General features: G+C 44.1%; 1 protein-coding gene across 1 annotated transcript; it reads left to right on the top strand.

Moving 5' to 3' along the window:
* The first annotated feature begins 12101 nt into the window (after window positions 1-12101).
* On the top strand, window positions 12102-15701 carry LOC147652047 (endogenous murine leukemia virus Env polyprotein from Emv-2 locus-like). Its single transcript, XM_086897916.1, has one exon. The coding sequence runs from the start codon at window positions 12663-12665 to the stop codon at window positions 14718-14720; it is 2058 nt and encodes a 685-aa protein (XP_086754042.1). The 5' UTR covers window positions 12102-12662; the 3' UTR covers window positions 14721-15701.
* Window positions 15702-16418: the final 717 nt, after the last annotated feature.

Raw genomic sequence — 16418 nt, 5'->3', positions numbered from 1 at the left:
AATGCCCTGTGCAGCACAGAAAGCTGTCACTCCATGGGTGGCATAGGGTGCTGCAAATCCGTGCTTGCGTCAGTGGCAGAGGTAAGCTGCACAAACATACGTTGTCCTGTCACACGTTCTCCTCGCCAGACGCAGTGCAAAAGCTTTCCGCTTGCATTAAGAGCAAGAAAGACAGAAGGCGCGACTCCGCAGTTCGGAGAAGGTAACCGCAGAAGGCGAACATCCTTCGGCAGAAGCTGCTTTCCGGAGATCTTGGCAACCGGCTAAAGTACCATATGTGTCTGAAGGAGAGTGCCGGTCATGGTGCGGGCGGTGGAAAGCGCGAGCGCTGCGGGCAAGCGAATAAGGTGTTTAACAGGCATCTGTCGCGCTAGACATTCAGACTGCAAGTGGAACGTAGCTGCCAGTCGCACTCTTGCTGATTAGTCGCTAGTTGTCGTGTGGAACAAGTACGGCCACGACTTCCTTCTGCTGCTCCCTGCTGCTGCTGCTCTCTGCGACAACAATTGCGCTTTCCCTTTCACTCCCAGATGCAGAGAAATGACATGCGCAGCACAGAAACCTGTCACACCATGGGTGGCATAGGGTGCTGCAAATCCGTGCTTGCGTCAGTGGCAGGGCCAGGCTGCACAAACATACGTTGTCCTGTCACACGTTCTCCTCGCCAGACGCAGTGCAAAAGCTTTCCGCTTGCTTTAAGAGCAAGAAAAGCAGAAGCCGAGACTCCGGATCTCAGAGAAGGTAACCGCAAGAGGCTTCCTTGTGCTGCTACCTGTTGTTACTGCTCTCTGCGGGAGCTCTTGAGCTTTAGAGAGATGAGAAACATTGCCCCAGGGAGAAAAGCAGTGAAGCCTCTGTTCCCAGAGATAAAAGAACTTTTGTTTTTTTATGATAGAGCAGCTCATCCTTGAAATAGTACCCCAAAAGGTGACATGGCCCATGAAAGCAGTTTGGGAAAGTTGCAAGACATGGGAGGGACTTTGATACTGCAAACAGACTTTCCTTTCCTTGGGCGAGGAATTGACTGTGTAATAAATATATATTGTGCTATTGGCTTTTTGCAAGTATTAAGATGAATGTTATATGTATAATGTTAGAATAGCTTTTGCTATGTAATTTTCTTTTTCTCCTGTTATAAGCTCGAATTTAAGCATAGGTCAGAAGAATTTTGGATGTTAGATTTAGGTCTTACTTCAACAGGAAAGATAACCTCTAGTGAACAGAAGAATGAGGCCCAGGCTACTCAACACTGCTGTCAATGTTTACTTCCTGTGAAAGAAGAAGCCTAGGCCCAAATGAAAAGATAATAAGAGAGAAGATAAAACCACAAAACTAAGAAATAAGCATCCTCTAAAAAGGCGGATCTAAGGAGTGGCTATGCAAAACATTTCCTGAAAAAATTTACATATGCATGAAAGTCCACGTGGCACAATAAATAAAGGGTGTTTCCAAGACACCATGTGTGTTCTTGGCAGAGAGCCAAGCACCCAGCCATTTCAACCCTTTGCTTTATTATCTTTGTCTCCTGTTGTCTTTTTGTTTATATTAAACCTTTTAAAATTTATTAGGAGAATGGACCTTGTTTTTTACAACTGTGAAGTTGAAGACACAGGATAACTCTTTCTTGTGGAGAAGTCTCTATGGCATGGAAAGAGAAACTTCCCTTTATATAGGAACTGATGAAAGACTATTGTAGAGTAGTAACTGATTGAAAATCCTTGGTTTTTTTCTCTACGTTGTCTGTAGAAAAGCAAGGAGATTGTGGGGAAGGAAGGAGAAGGTTTTAATTTGATTCTTATTATTCTTTAATTTTGTTAATAGTTTTCTTCATACCTTTTAAGTTCTGAGCCTCTTTTGCCTTCCTCCGAGATTTGTATCTCGCAGCAGGAAATGAGTACATTCTTGTAGTAGGTACACTGGTGATTTTAGCTAGCACTAAACCCACCATATGTGGATGCTTTTGCAGAAACAAATTACAAACAAAAACCTGCAATCAGCCCAATCACCCAACAGTTTTTAATTCAAAATACAGAGCTACACTAATAGGAAGTGGCCTGATACAAGAAAATTAAAGGACAGGTACATAAAGGTTTAAATAGTAGCCACACTTCAGCATGCAAAGAGAGTACTCTGCGTTGTACTTTCACAACTGAAGAAGAGGAAGTAAAAAAAGAAACAAACAAAAAATTGGTGGGGTTAGACTCCACTTCCCTCCAGTATGCAGAAGTTTAAAAGTTGCTCTTCAGAAATTGAACTAGACAAAAAGACATGCATAGGATGTAAGACATCAATGAGGTAAGCAAGAGGTTTGACTGGCAACTTAGGAAAGAAACAAATATGTTTTGGAAGGCCCGTGAATCCAAGTGGTGCTCAGACAGGATGTTTGATGCTACAGAGTTGGGAAGGGAGGACTCCTGTGCCAGTCTCCACAGGAGCCAGCAGAGCAGGCCATGAGCAAGGCACAGCCACCAGGAGCAGCAGGGTAAAGGTCTTCACAGCCGGAGGAACAGGGGAGGTGGGGGATGTGAAAAATGAGGTTCACTCGCTTTAGAAATTATAAAAGGTTTAATATAAACAAAAAGACCTTTAGGAGACAATGATAAGAAATCAAAGGGTAAAAAAGGGTCAGGTGCCTGTCTCTCTGCCAAGACCACACCTGGTGTCTTTGGAATGTTCCTTTTATCTATTTTTGCTGTAGAAGTTTAATGCATTCTTTTCCAAGAACTAGTTTGCATAGCCACTCCTTGGAGCCATCTTTTTAGAGCATGTATCGTAGAAGCTTGATTCCTTCTTTTCATAATTTTATTTGGGCTGGGGTTCCTTCCTCTGCAGGCGGTCAGTGCTGATAACAGTCTGGACCCCATCATCTTGTCCACTGGAAGTTATCTTGTTTTGTAACAGTCAGGACCTCGCTCTAACATTCAGGATTCTTCTCGACCTATACCTAAGCTTGCTAGCAGGAGAAAAAGACATAGCAAAAGCATATAACATATAACGTTCATCTTAATACTTGCGAAAAGCCAATACCACAATATGGATTTATAACAGTTAGACAGAAGAGCTTGGGGTCCTGTGTGATCCCCTTCTCCAGAGGGATGCCCAAACCACCAGCAGATGGCGGCGGGGAGGGGCAAGAGCAGGGGAAGAAGCAGGCGTGTAGCATTCTGGCTGGAGCTGGGCCGGCCAGCCGTGTCAGCAGCAGCCTGTGCCTGGAAGCAGCATTGCCGTGCTGGCTCAGCCTGCACCCTTCCGGGATGCTGCCTGCACTGCGGAAAGAGAAACTAAAGCCATGCTCCAGCTCCCCAAATGTCGAGAAAATGGAAAAGGGAGTTGGAGTCCGGAGCTGTGTGGAGAGCCCCGGCGGCCCCACCCCACTTGCAGCAGCGCCAGGAACACCGTGAGGCACCGCACACCCCTGCCACTACAAAGGCCTCCTCCATCTCCATCTCCGTCCCCAGCAGGAGTAGAGCCACATCTGTGTTACCCCGCCCCGCCAGTAAAGCGCTCATACACAGTGGGCAGAACCAGCCTCTGCACAGCCTGAAGCACCCATTTCTTTACTGTAAAACAGGTGAGCCCAAACAGCTAGGGAGTGAGGTGAGCAGAGTGAGAAGCAGCAGCATCAGGCAGTGGGGAAAGCCTTTGCCCCTGGTCCAGAGACAAAGGGCTGCCAAGAGAGGAAGTTGGTCCAGGCAGGATGCACGGGTATATGGCCACATCTCTCCATCAAACACGTTCCAAAGGGGAGCTGTGAGAGACACCCCTGAGAAGAGCAGAACAGCTTGGTAACTGATCCATCATCGTTTCAACAAGGGAGAAGTTTTCCTTCTTTCTCATGACCTCGATTTTAAGAGAAGCATTGCTTTTCATCAAGATTTAATTTAGACTAGATAATTACAGGCCTCTGCCAAAGGTTTGTTTTGCTCAATAGCCTTCTCCAAAGGCTAGGAGATTATCCTGTCAATTCAATGATCACTTTGAACTACTGCTAGTGTGGGGGGCAAGGAACTGGCAAACAGATGAGTGCTGGCACTCCCCTGGAAAGCTTCATACTAGGCCAGGCACTTCCCCTCATAGTGAGAGAAATGTATCTCCCAGACACCCTTTCCTGTTTTCTGTTAAACTGTTGCACCCCATTGGTGCATTGTCATTCCACCCTGCTACTTGTATCTAAGTTTCCCCCGCCCCTCTCCTTCCCTATATATACTGTGGTTTTTCCCCAGTTGAAGAGAGCTGCTGTCACTGGCTCCCTTCACTGAGGACTGTGTTATAATAAAGGCCATTTCTCGGTGGAATGCCATACAGCGCTCTAATCGCTCTCTCCGCGTCGTCTGCAAGCTGCCGCTGAGCTGAGATCACTCGCCGGGCAAGGGACGTGCCTGTGCCCCTGAGCTGTCCTTTTCAGGACAGCTTCTTCAGAGTAGTCGTGGCACTCCCTGCCATCGACCCCATCACGGCAGGTGACGCCCAACATGGGGCATCTGAAGAGCCCCGGAAGAAGCGTCCGCCTGCAGTTTTAACTGCAGAGTGTGTTGCTGTTGGAGCTGCCACCCCTTGAGGAGAACCTCTCGCATTCTAGCAAGAGGCAATCCGAAGGGCTGCGACTGGGACCCTCGTTGAGCATCTGGGGCCAAGAAGACAGAAGACAGAAGAGCCCCTGAGGACCGGCCACCAGATGACCACCTGCCCACCACCTTTCCATTGGCTCCATTGGCATCGGCCGAAGAAAAGTTGTAAATTTATACTCTCAAGGGTTTTTTTGGCCTTTCTTATTTCAGTTTGCATTTCGCTGCTGGGTGGGGAGTGAAAAGGATGGGGAATCAGTTTTCTAGACCCAAGCTGAGCCCTCTTGAGAGAGATTTTTACCTCCAAGTTGTGGGCACCCTTAATGCGGGAAATTTTAAGTTTTCAAAAGAGGAATTGGAGAGATCTATTCATTAGATTTTTAAGCATTTTAAAGTTGATTCTAATTCTGTTTAGTTGGGAGATTTTTGGGACAATGTGGAGAGAAAGTTGTACATGGTTCAAGCGGATGGAGATTTTTTTGTTGCTAAGCTTTTTCCTTTGTTTCAAACTATTATTCTTTCATTTGAGAAAGAGGGGAAAAATGTTGAGGGTGTTTGGAATCCCCAGTTAAAACCCCCATCCCCATTAACCTCTCCGAGTGTCCTTAAACCCTCTTCCTTATCTGAGGGGCAGTTGGTGGCTGGACGTAGCCACCAGGCACAGGGTTGCTTCCGTCTCTCTAACACCCCCCCACCTCCTCTCTACCCTTGCCAGGATGGTACTGGCCATGCCCTTCTGGGTCTTTCCTCTACCTTCCTCCCTATGCTTACATACCCAGTTATATCCCCCACGGTTCATGATAATGCTAAAGATGGCGCTGGCAACATGGCCAGCCCTGCCGTCTTGTCTCCCTCACACGCCAGTTTTCCTGCCCTTGTACCTCAAAATGGCCACTTTCCCGCCTCTACCCCTTCTCTTCCTGCCACGCCCTGCTCCTCCTCCCTTTCCACTGCGTCGTTGGGTGTAACCGCGTTAGGCCCTTCCCCATCCACCGGGAAACTCCTCCCCGTTGTGGACCCCAGTCATGCCCCTTCCTACCAGAGCTCCACTCCCGATGTCACTCCAACCTCCAGTCCTCCCAACATGAGGACTGGAAGTCAGAATGGCGGCAACCGGAAGGAAGCCATCTTGGCTTCTTCAGATGCTCACAAGCAAGCCAGTACCGGTTGCCGGAAACAGCCATGCACTGTCATCAAGAGCCCCCCCATCCCCACCAGGAGATGAGAGCAGTGAGCCCTCATATTCAGAATCTGAATGTGAAGACCACTGGGCCGAGGTACAAAGGGAAGCCACGCGGGCAGGAGACTCAGCCCTGTCTAAAACAATATTAGCTTTCCCTGTGGTATATAAGAAGAACAGGGCAGGGGCACTCATAAATGTATGGGAGTCCCTAGACTACAGGGATTTGCAGGTGCTGTGCAGCCACTGAGGAGCATAGTCAAGGCTCTCATTTTTTTAAACACTTACTGGAAGCCACCTTTGCAGCCCATGTCATGGTGTCCCATGACATTAAAAATATTATGAACTGTCTTCTCTCCCCATCAGAATATATGCTGTGGGAAAGGCAGTGGAAGAAACATTTTAAGCAATTGGCAGACGCATCATATATGAAAGATGCCAACAAACCTAATTTAACACTAGAGCAGTTGGCAGGAGAAAGTGACTTCTAGAAACCATGGGAACAGGCCTGAGAACTGCCTGAGGCAGCTCTCTGTGATAGATAGAAACTCTTTTGTTCGCCTAAATATATAGATATGATAGAATGCTTTGCGAAATTGTACTTTAGATATAAAGTAGAGAAGGGGCTGAAGGCCACTAACTTGCTGAAGCTGGCATAATTAATAACAGACTAGCAGAAATTCCTGGAACACTAGGACAAGATAAACCTTGAGAGAGAAACAGTGAGAAAAGGTCAGTGGAGTAGGAGTGAGGAAGACTTGGAGCCTCCCTTCTACGACCACAAGAGGGCAGAGAAAGATCATCTAATGACCAGAGACGCATGTGCAGAAACGCCAGAGGAAAGCCACATCATCAGGAGGCCGAAACGAATAAAAGGACAAACACGGAAGCGGGAAGCGCGGCAGCTCCGTGGGAAGAGGTTTTTCCTCCTCCTTCCTGCCGCCCGGCGCCGACTTTGCTTATTGCTGGCTTGCTATAATTAATAAAACCTTTCCTTATATATTTCTTTCTAGTGTATTCATAACAAATTTGGTCCCGTGACTCGGATGCAATCTGCAGGACGGATACTCGGCACCACCGGTGGGCGCCCCCCGCTTTAATATTTAGCGGTCCGGAGGACCGGTTCCTGCCTCAGTTGCACCGACGAACCTAAAAGATCTAAGCAATAAGCAAAAGGGAGACCGGTCGACCCCTTAAAATCTGTGCACAGAGTCCGGACGAAGACGCAGGACGCGTGAGTATTACGGGAACCGTTCGGTCGGGGTCGGGATCCCGGATTGTGGCGAGTGGGGTGTGTGTGAGAGGGGGACTGGTCGACGGATTCCCCAAGCGAGTCCGGGCCCTTCAGTAGTGCGGTTCCCATTAGCCCGCGAGGGCGTGGGCCACAAACAAGGGGAAGCGAAAGCGGCTGTGTGATTGAAGGCACTCCGGAAGAATGGGGCAGGGGAGAAGCAAGCACCCTGTATCTATTAAACTTCCACCCGTACCTAGAGATAGTCCGTTGGGTTTTATATTAGAGAATTGGGAGCATTTCCCAGGAACAGAAAATAAGGATAAGGCAAAAATGATTCATTATTGTGTAGAAATACAGGGAGGAAAGGAAATTTCAAGGAATGTATTTTGGCCTGTATTTGGATCAACTGAAGATTGGGTTAAACAAAAATTAAATTCATGGGTAAGAACAAAGATTCCCTTTAACCCAGAGGAAAGTGCTTATGCAGAGATCCGGGTAGTAAATCCTGAGGCTTTTATATTTAGGTTGACAGAGAATTCGGGGGAGGGGAAGGGAAAGAAAAAGAAACCTCGAAAAGAAGATGCTTTGATAATCCCCCCCCCTCCATTTGTACCACCACCACCACCACCACGAGCCCCTCCCCCTCCGAATCCCGAGGAGGAGGATTTAGACATGCCAGAGGTGGGGCCTATTACCAGGAATAGATTCAGAAGGAGACAGGAGAACCTATTCCCATTGAGAGAGATGCCAATGGGTGGCCCCCAAGCTGGAATAGGATTTATATCTGTCCCCCTTAGTTCGGGGGATGTCAGAGATTTTAAAAAGGAGATGGGGCATTTATTGGAAGATCCATTGGGGGTTGCAGAAAGAGTTGATCAATTCTTAGGACCTAATATATACACCTGGGAAGAATTACAATCTATTTTGAGTATTTTATTTACGGCAGAAGAGAGAAACATGATTAGAAGGGAAGGAATGCACATCTGGGATGCTCAGCATGCCCAGAGACCACTGGCAGATGTAAAATGGCCCCTTTCAAAATCCTCATTGGGATCATCAGAATCCAGCCCATAGAGTACACATGCAGGATTTAAGAACTATTATAATTCAGGGAATTAGGGAGGCAGTCCCAAGGGGTCATAATATTAATAAAGCATTTAATGAGAGGCAAAAGAAGGATGAAACTCCTACAGAATGGTTAGAAAGACTAAGAAAGAATTTTCAATTATATTCTGGAATGGATCCAGATACCCAGCTTAAAGCACAATTTGTGGCAAAAGCCTGGGAGGATATTTGGAGGAAGATAGAAAAATTGGATGGGTGGCAAGATAGAAGTTTGGATGAACTTTTGAGAGAAGCACAAAAAGTGTATGTTAGAAGAGAAGAGGAGGCTCAGAAGAGGCAGACTAAAATGATGGCGGCTGCTGTAAGAGAGAGTAGGGATCAAACCTGGAAAGGGAAACAACAGAGACCAATGAGAGATTCAAAAGAAAAACAAAACGCTAAAACTTGTTTTTACTGTGGAAAGAAAGGACATTTTAAAAGAGAATGTAGGGTAAGGATCCAGGATGAAAAGATGTTCAAAGAAGACTAGGGAGGTCAGGGGCTCTTTTTTTTAGGGACCCAAGACCACCCTAAAGAGCCCTTGATAAAGCTAAAAGTGGGTCCCCAGCACCAAGAAATAACATTCTTGGTGGATACTGGAGCTGAGAGATCAACCATTCAGTTTTTACCTACAGGATGTAGTATATCTAAAGAAACTGCCACGGTAGTGGGAGCAAAGGGGGAACCCTTTGAAGTGGGGGTTATTAAAGATGTGATAATAGAATCAGAGTCAAAAATTGGGGTGGGAAATTTTTTTATTAGTACCAGAAGCAGATTATAATTTGTTGGGACGAGATTTAATTATTGAATTGGGAATACATTTAGATGTAGTTGATAAGGAGTGGAGAATAAGATTATGTCCTTTAAGAATAGAAGATGAAGAAAAAATAAACCCAGAAGTGTGGTATACACCTGAGAGTGTGGGACAGCTGAAGATAACCCCATTCTCGGTTACTATTAAAAACCCAGAAATTCCAGTCAGAATAAAACAATATCCCTTGTCACCTGAGGGACGAAGAGGGTTGAAACCAGAAATTGACAGATTGTTAAGCAAGGGACTATTAGAACCATGTATGTCACCTTTTAACACACCCATACTGCCAGTAAAGAAGCCAGATGGGACATAACGTTTGGTACAAGATTTAAGAGAAATTAACAAACGCACAGTAGCACGGTTCCCCGTAGTTGCAAATTCGTACACGTTATTAAGTAAGTTGGGGCCTGACAGTTTGTGGTACAGTGTTATAGATTTAAAAGATGCATTCTGGGCCTGTCCTCTTGATGAGGCTAGTCGAGATTATTTCGCTTTTGAATGGGAAGATCCAGATACGGGGAGGAGACAACAACTGAGATGGACGGTATTACCCCAGGGATTCACCGAATCCCCCAATTTATTTGGGCAAGCATTAGAACAGATTTTACAGGATTATCAGATAGACCCAAGAGTGACCTTGATACAATATGTGGATGGCTTGCTTTTAGCTGGGAAAGAGGAAGAAGACGTAAAGAGAGAGAGTATTAAGTTGTTAAATTTTCTGGGTTTAAAGGGATTGAAAGTATCCAAGGCAAAGCTCCAATTCGTTGAAAAAGAGGTAAGATATTTAGGTCATTACCTTAAAGAAGGAAAAAAAAAAGATAGATCCTGAAAGAGTACAAGGAATTTTATCATTACCAATTCCAAAAAATAAAAGACAGATACGTCAAATCTTGGGATTAACAGGATACTGTAGACAGTGGATTGAAAATTATAGTAGCAAAGTTACATTTTTATATCATAAATTGACACAAGAAGGATTAATGAAATGGAGTTTAGAAGATACAGAAAAATTCCGGGAGCTAAAAGAAAGTTTAATTCATGCTCCTGTCTTGAGTCTCCCAGATTTAAGGAGACCTTTTTATTTGTTTGTAAATGTGGAAGATGGAATTGCCTTCGGAGTTTTGACTCGGGAGTGGGCAGGGAGAAAGAAGCCGATAGGGTATCTATCAAAGATCTTGGACCCCGTGAGTAAGGGCTGGCCAACTTGTTTGCAAGCAGTAGCAGGATGTGCCCTGCTGGTGAAGGAAGCTAGGAAAATCACCTTTAATAGCAATTTGAAGGTAATGTCCCCCCATAATATTCGGGGTGTGTTACAACAAAAGGCGGATAAGTGGATTTCAGATGCTAGACTTCTAAAATATGAAGGAATTTTAGTTGAGGCCCCAAACTTAATATTAGAAACCACCACTTTACAAAATCCGGCTGCATTTTTGTATGGAGAACCCGAAGGCGAATCCCTGACACATGACTGTATAACTACAATTGAGGAACAAACCAAAATTAGACCTCATTTGGAAGCAGAGGAATTAGAAAGCGGAGAAAAGTTGTTTGTGGATGGGTCCTCCAGAGTAATAGAAGAAAAGAGGAAAACAGGCTATGCCATTGTACGAGGACCTGATTTGCAAGTCCTAGAATCAGGTCCATTAGACAAATCTTGGTCAGCCCAAGCTTGTGAATTGTATGCAGTATTAAGAGCATTGGAATTATTAGAAGGAAAGGAGGGGACAATATATACAGATTCCAGATATAGTTATGGAGTGGTGCATACGTTTGGTAAACTGTGGGAAGAAAGAGGTTTAATAAATTCCCAAGGGAAAGATTTAGTCCATCAAAAACTCATAATTGCAGTATTAAAAGCCCTGAGAGGGCCCAAAAAGTTGGCAGTGGTTCATTTGAAAGGACATCAGACGGGAATGGACTTGAGGAGTAGGGGAAATAATGCCGCAGATCAGGAGGCAAAACGGGTGGCATTACGGACAATGGTCCTAAAAGAAAAAGGGGGGCATGAAGAAATTATGGAACATAAGGATAGTGATTTAAGAAGTAAATTTACTGAGGAAGAGAGATTAAAACTCCCAGAGACAGGAGCGATAGAAAACTCAGAGGGGAGATGGTTCCTTCCAGATGGGCGAGAAGTACTACCAAAAGCCATAGCTCAGAGAATATTAGAAAAAATGCATCAAAGGACACACTGGGGAGCACAAGGACTAATCGATTATTTTGCAGCAAAGTATATGAGCACAGGTATTCGAGACTTAGCTAAGCAAATTACTAGAAGCTGCCTCCCATGTTTAAAAACAAATAGAAAGAATCTCAGAAAATTACCTTATGGAGAGAGACCCTTAGCAAAAAGACCTTTTGCAAATATTCAGATTGACTTTGCAGAACTACCAAAGGTAGGGAGACTTAAATATCTCCTGGTCCTAGTGGATCATCTCACCCATTTTGTAAAAGCTTTCCCTACATCTAGGGAAACTTCACGAACAGTTGTAAAGGTGTTATTGGAAGAAATAATTTCCAGATATGGGGTACCAGAGACAATAGACTCTGACAAAAGTCCCCATTTTACATCAAAAATAACTCAGGAGGTGTCGGAGGCATTAGGAATAAAGTGGGAACAACACACCCCTTGGCACCCTCCAAGTTCTGGGAGAGTAGAAAGAATGAATGGAGAAATAAAAAAACAACTTACTAAGCTAGTAATGGAAACAAAACTATCATGGGTCAAATGTGTTCCATTAGCCTTTCTGAATATTCGAACTCAGCCAAGGGCAGATTAGGGAATTTCCCCTTTTGAGATGTTATATGGTATGCCTTATAATATAGAAGAAGTTCAAACACATCCAAATGTAAGTGATCAGTATATCAATAAGTACTTAATAAAATTAATGAAGTATAAGAAGGCATTGTGGGAAAAAGGAATGCTAGCTCAAAGACCACCATTGGATTTTATATTACACCAAGTACAACCCGGAGATTGGGTGTTGATAAGAAGTTGGAAAGAGAACCCCCTAACACCAAAGTGGGAAGGACCATATCAAGTCCTGCTAACAACTGATTCTGCAATCCGAACTGCGGAGAAGGGATGGACACATGCCAGTCGAATTAAGGGACCTGTGGAGCCACCAAAAACTAATAACTGGGAAGTGGTTAGCCCGGCTGGGGACCTGAGACTTAAAATATCCTGAAAAAAAAAAAAAAAAAAAAAAAAATCTGAAAATTATTAATCTGCTTAGAAACTTATGAATAGTAAACTCCATAAAGGCTTTTATATAGAATATAAGATACCCCCATCTAGTAGGGAGGAAATATATAATAGTAATGTTAAAATAGGTTGTGCTGTATGCCAGAATTGTTACCCTTTTGTTTGTTTTAAAAGTATAGTATGTGAAGAACATTGGTGGACCCACTGTCATAGAGGCTACCCACCGAGAGGGGTGTGTAGATTTTGCTACATTGCCCAGAGGAGACTCACCGATTGGGCCTTAAGAACCAAAACACAGGCAGGGGAATTTGAGAAAGGATCAGAAAAGTGGTGGGCCATTTACTCAAAAGGAGTCAATTCCTTGTATTATTGTTACCATCCAAACGAACCTGCACCTTTTGTAATAAATATAGTAGCTGGGTCGTGCAGACGGTGGCTCCAGGAATTGAGGTGTGATACCCCTTTAGTAAAACATAGAAGTTGGGAAAAATATATACAAAGAAAGAATAAAAAAAGGAGTAATCTCCCTCCTGAAGAATACTCTTGCTGCCGAGACGATGGTACACCCCGTGGCCCGAGGCAACCGGGTCGACGACGGGAGAGGCAGAGGAGTAATAAACTGTGGAGGGAAACACTCCAAAATACATGGGACCAAAAGGTCATGGTCCTGGAAATGCCACAAGAATGGGAATGAGACAACCCAGCAAAATAATTTATGGGAAGCCCAAATTGGTATTTTACAAAAGAAAAGCCTCTATTATAGCAAGGGAAGCCAATGCTCATTAAAAAGGTCAGTAATATTTATAATTTTAATTAGCACATTTAACATTTGTACAAGTAAGACTCATGAACCCTTTAATTGGTCCTTAACCCGATGGGAGGACCAGGTTATTATTCTATCACAAATTACCTCTGGAGCCCCTAGCTTTCAAGTTACACTAGACTCTCTCATTAAGTGGAAGGGTATTAATTATTTCCCACCTGGGCATAAGGTACTATACATGTGCCCAGCTTCTAATCCAGGCAGAGGGTATTGTAATTATCCCGGAGAATTTTACTGTAGATATTGGGGCTGTGAGACAATTTCCATGGGATGGAAAGTACAAAACCCAGATAAGTATCTAAAGGTTGAACGGGGTCCACACGGATGTGTAAAGCCCTGGATAGGCCCCTCAGGGGAGATAACATATATTGGAACTTGCAAATTTCACTATATAAATATTACACAATCCCAAGATCCTGGGTGGTTATTGGGAAGAACCTGGGGTCTCAGAGTATGGGAACCCGGAAGGGATCGGGGGGTGCATATACTCATAAAGAAAGAGGTAGTTCCCCATGACTCGGGATCTGTTGGACCAAATCCAGTGGTGTGGGGAGTAGAAGACCCTAAAGTAAGGGATCACAATAACCATTCAGAAAAATTAGAAAATAACACCCAAGTATTAACCACAGTAGAGACACCCCAAGAATATGGAAACAAAGCTCTTTGGAAAATTCTGCAAGCTACCTTTAAAGTATTAAATGATACACATCCAAATTTAACTAGAGAATGTTGGTTATGTTATAACATTAATCCATCCTTTTATGAGGCCATAGGCTCCATAGCAGAACCAAAAAGAGTGAATGGTACCAATCCTGCTGCTTGCTTATGGCAATCAGGAAGGGAAAATACTCCAGGAATAACATTATCTCGAGTCACTGGAAAAGGGAAATGTGTGGGAAATGTGCCCCTAGATAAGAATTACTTATGCCAAACAAAAATACTGATTAATGACCCTCGCAAGCCAGCTCAGTGGCTGATTCCAGCACCTAATACTAAATGGGTTTGTAACACTTTAGGAGTAACCCCATGTGTTTCTATAACAGCCTTTAATGAAACTTATGAATTCTGCATACAGGTCATAATAGTTCCCAGAATTATTTATCATTCTGAAGAATATGTGTATACACAATATCAAAACCCAGAACATCATTTAGTGAAGCGAGAACCCCTCACAGCACTAACAGTAGCTGTATTGCTAGGCATAGGAGGGGCTGGATTAGGAACAGGTGTAGCATCTTTAGTAAATCAGCACCAGGGACTCAGAGAGCTTAGAATTTCAGTAGATGAGGATTTAAGAAGAATTGATAAATCTATAAAGGATCTCACAGACTCCCTAGACTCACTGGCTGAAGTGGCCTTACAAAATAGAAGGGGATTAAATCTATTATTTTTACGACAAGGAGGCCTTTGTGCTGCCCTTAAGGAAGAACGTTGTGTACATGTAAATAAAAGTGGAATAGTAAGAGAAACCATGGCCAAATTACAGGAAGGACTGAAAAAGAGAAAAGAAGAACAAGAAATGCAACAGAATTGGTATGAATCTTGGTTTAATTACTCCCCCTGGTTAAGTACTTTATTATCCACCATAATGGGGCCCTCAATTTTACTAATTTTAGTACTTACTTTAGGCCCTTGCATTCTTAATAAAATTATTAATATCGTAAAAAACAGATTAGAAGCAGCACACCTTATGTTAATACATGCTAAATATGAGGCCTTAAAGGGAGAAGAAACAGAAGATTATTTAGAATTAAGTAAAAAAGAACTACAAAGATTCAGCAAACAAAAGTAAGAAATAGAAAAAGGGGGGGTTGTGATAGATAGAAACTCTTTTGTTCGCCTAAATAAAAAGATATGATAGAATGCTTTGCGAAATTGTACTTTAGATATAAAGTTGAGAAGGGGCTGAAGGCCACTAACTTGCTGAAGCTGGCATAATTAATAACAGACTAGCAGAAATTCCTGGAACACTAGGACAAGATAAACCTTGAGACAGAAACAGTGAGAAAAGGTCAGTAGAGTAGGAGTGAGGAAGACTTGGAGCCTCCCTTCTACGACCACAAGAGGGCAGAGAAAGATCATCTAATGACCAGAGACGCATGCGTAGAAACGCCGGAGGAAAGCCACATCATCAGGAGGCCGAAACGAATAAAAGGACAAACATGGAAGCGGGAAGCGCGGCAGCTCCGTGGGAAGAGGTTTCTCCTTCTCCTCCCTGCCGCCCGGCGCCGACTTTGCTTATTGCTGGCTTGCTATAATTAATAAAACCTTTCCTTATATATCTCTCTTTCTAGTGTATTCGTGTATTCATAACACTCTCCATGATATTGCCAATGCTGCAATCTCTGACATCTCTTCTTGTCACCCCAGGTAACAAGGTGCCAACGCAGTGCTTCACTAACATTAAGCAAGGGGCAAGTGAGTATTTCATTAAATATATAGACAAGCTGAAATTGCCATTGAAAAGCAAATAGAGTGCCCAAAGGCACAAAAAGAATTGTTGGTAAAAATAGCAATGGCCAATGCCAACATGGAATGTAAAGCAGTTTTACAGGCCCTCCCACTTGACCCTGAACCAACCATAAGACCAAATGGTTGAAGCCTGCGCCAAGCATGTCTCCACTTCTACCGAAAACACAGTAGCCCTTGCGGGTTCTAAAGGGCTGGCAGAAAGGATATCCAGTGCCTATGCAGCTGAAATGATAAAGGACTCAAGCTCAAGCCACTGTTTTAACTGCGGCAAGCCTGGACACTTTTTTAAGGATTGCCCCGAGAGACATTTTTTATAGCCATCCAACCACCAATGGTTACCCAGACCAAACTGGCATTAAGGAAACTTCAATCAGAGCATGGGACAGCCCCGTGCACTGACATCAAATCAAATGCCGCACCACTCCATCCCTCCTGCAAAAACTACCATCCCGCCTCCATGGGGACTTAGGTCACAGGTGCAGTGTTTGCTTCAGCCCACACAGGAGAAAATGCCAAACATACCAGCCAACATTTTCTCCTTGTGTTTGCTACCCTGGGAGTCCCAGAACAAATAAAAACAGATCATGGGCCCGCTTACACCTCCCATAGACTGAGAGATTTCTTCAGCCAGTGCGGGGTGAAGCACGCCACAGGCATACCTCACTCTCCCACAGGGCAATCAATAGTGGAAAAGACACATCAGAACCTTAAAAGAGTCCTTGATCAGCAGTGGGGAGGAACAAAGATCATTCTTCCCATTGAGAGGCTCTGTAAGGCTCTGCATGTTATGAATTTTCTAAATTGTTCACCTACAGAGCCCGACCCCCCTGTAGTTCTACATACCCCTGTAGAAGTACGGCACTTCTCTAATTTGACCCATGCCAAACTCACAGAGAGGTCACCAATGCTGATCAAGGATCCTGAGTCACAACAGACATCAGGAACTTTCCCATTGATTAGCTGGGGGAGAGGGTATGCTTGTGTGTTAACACCATCTGGTCCTAGGTGGCTCCCAGGG

This window comes from Cyanistes caeruleus, chromosome 7, assembly GCF_971803275.1.
Source record: "Cyanistes caeruleus chromosome 7, bCyaCae1.hap1.1, whole genome shotgun sequence".
Taxonomy (NCBI): domain Eukaryota; kingdom Metazoa; phylum Chordata; class Aves; order Passeriformes; family Paridae; genus Cyanistes; species Cyanistes caeruleus.
The sequence above is the reverse complement of the archived record's forward strand: the minus strand, read 5'-3'. Positions and strand labels throughout refer to the sequence as shown.

Coding starts and splice junctions, on each gene's coding strand:
- LOC147652047 (XM_086897916.1), top strand. CDS start 12,663: ATGGTACACCCCGTGGCCCGAGGCAACCGGGTCGACGACGGGAGAGGC.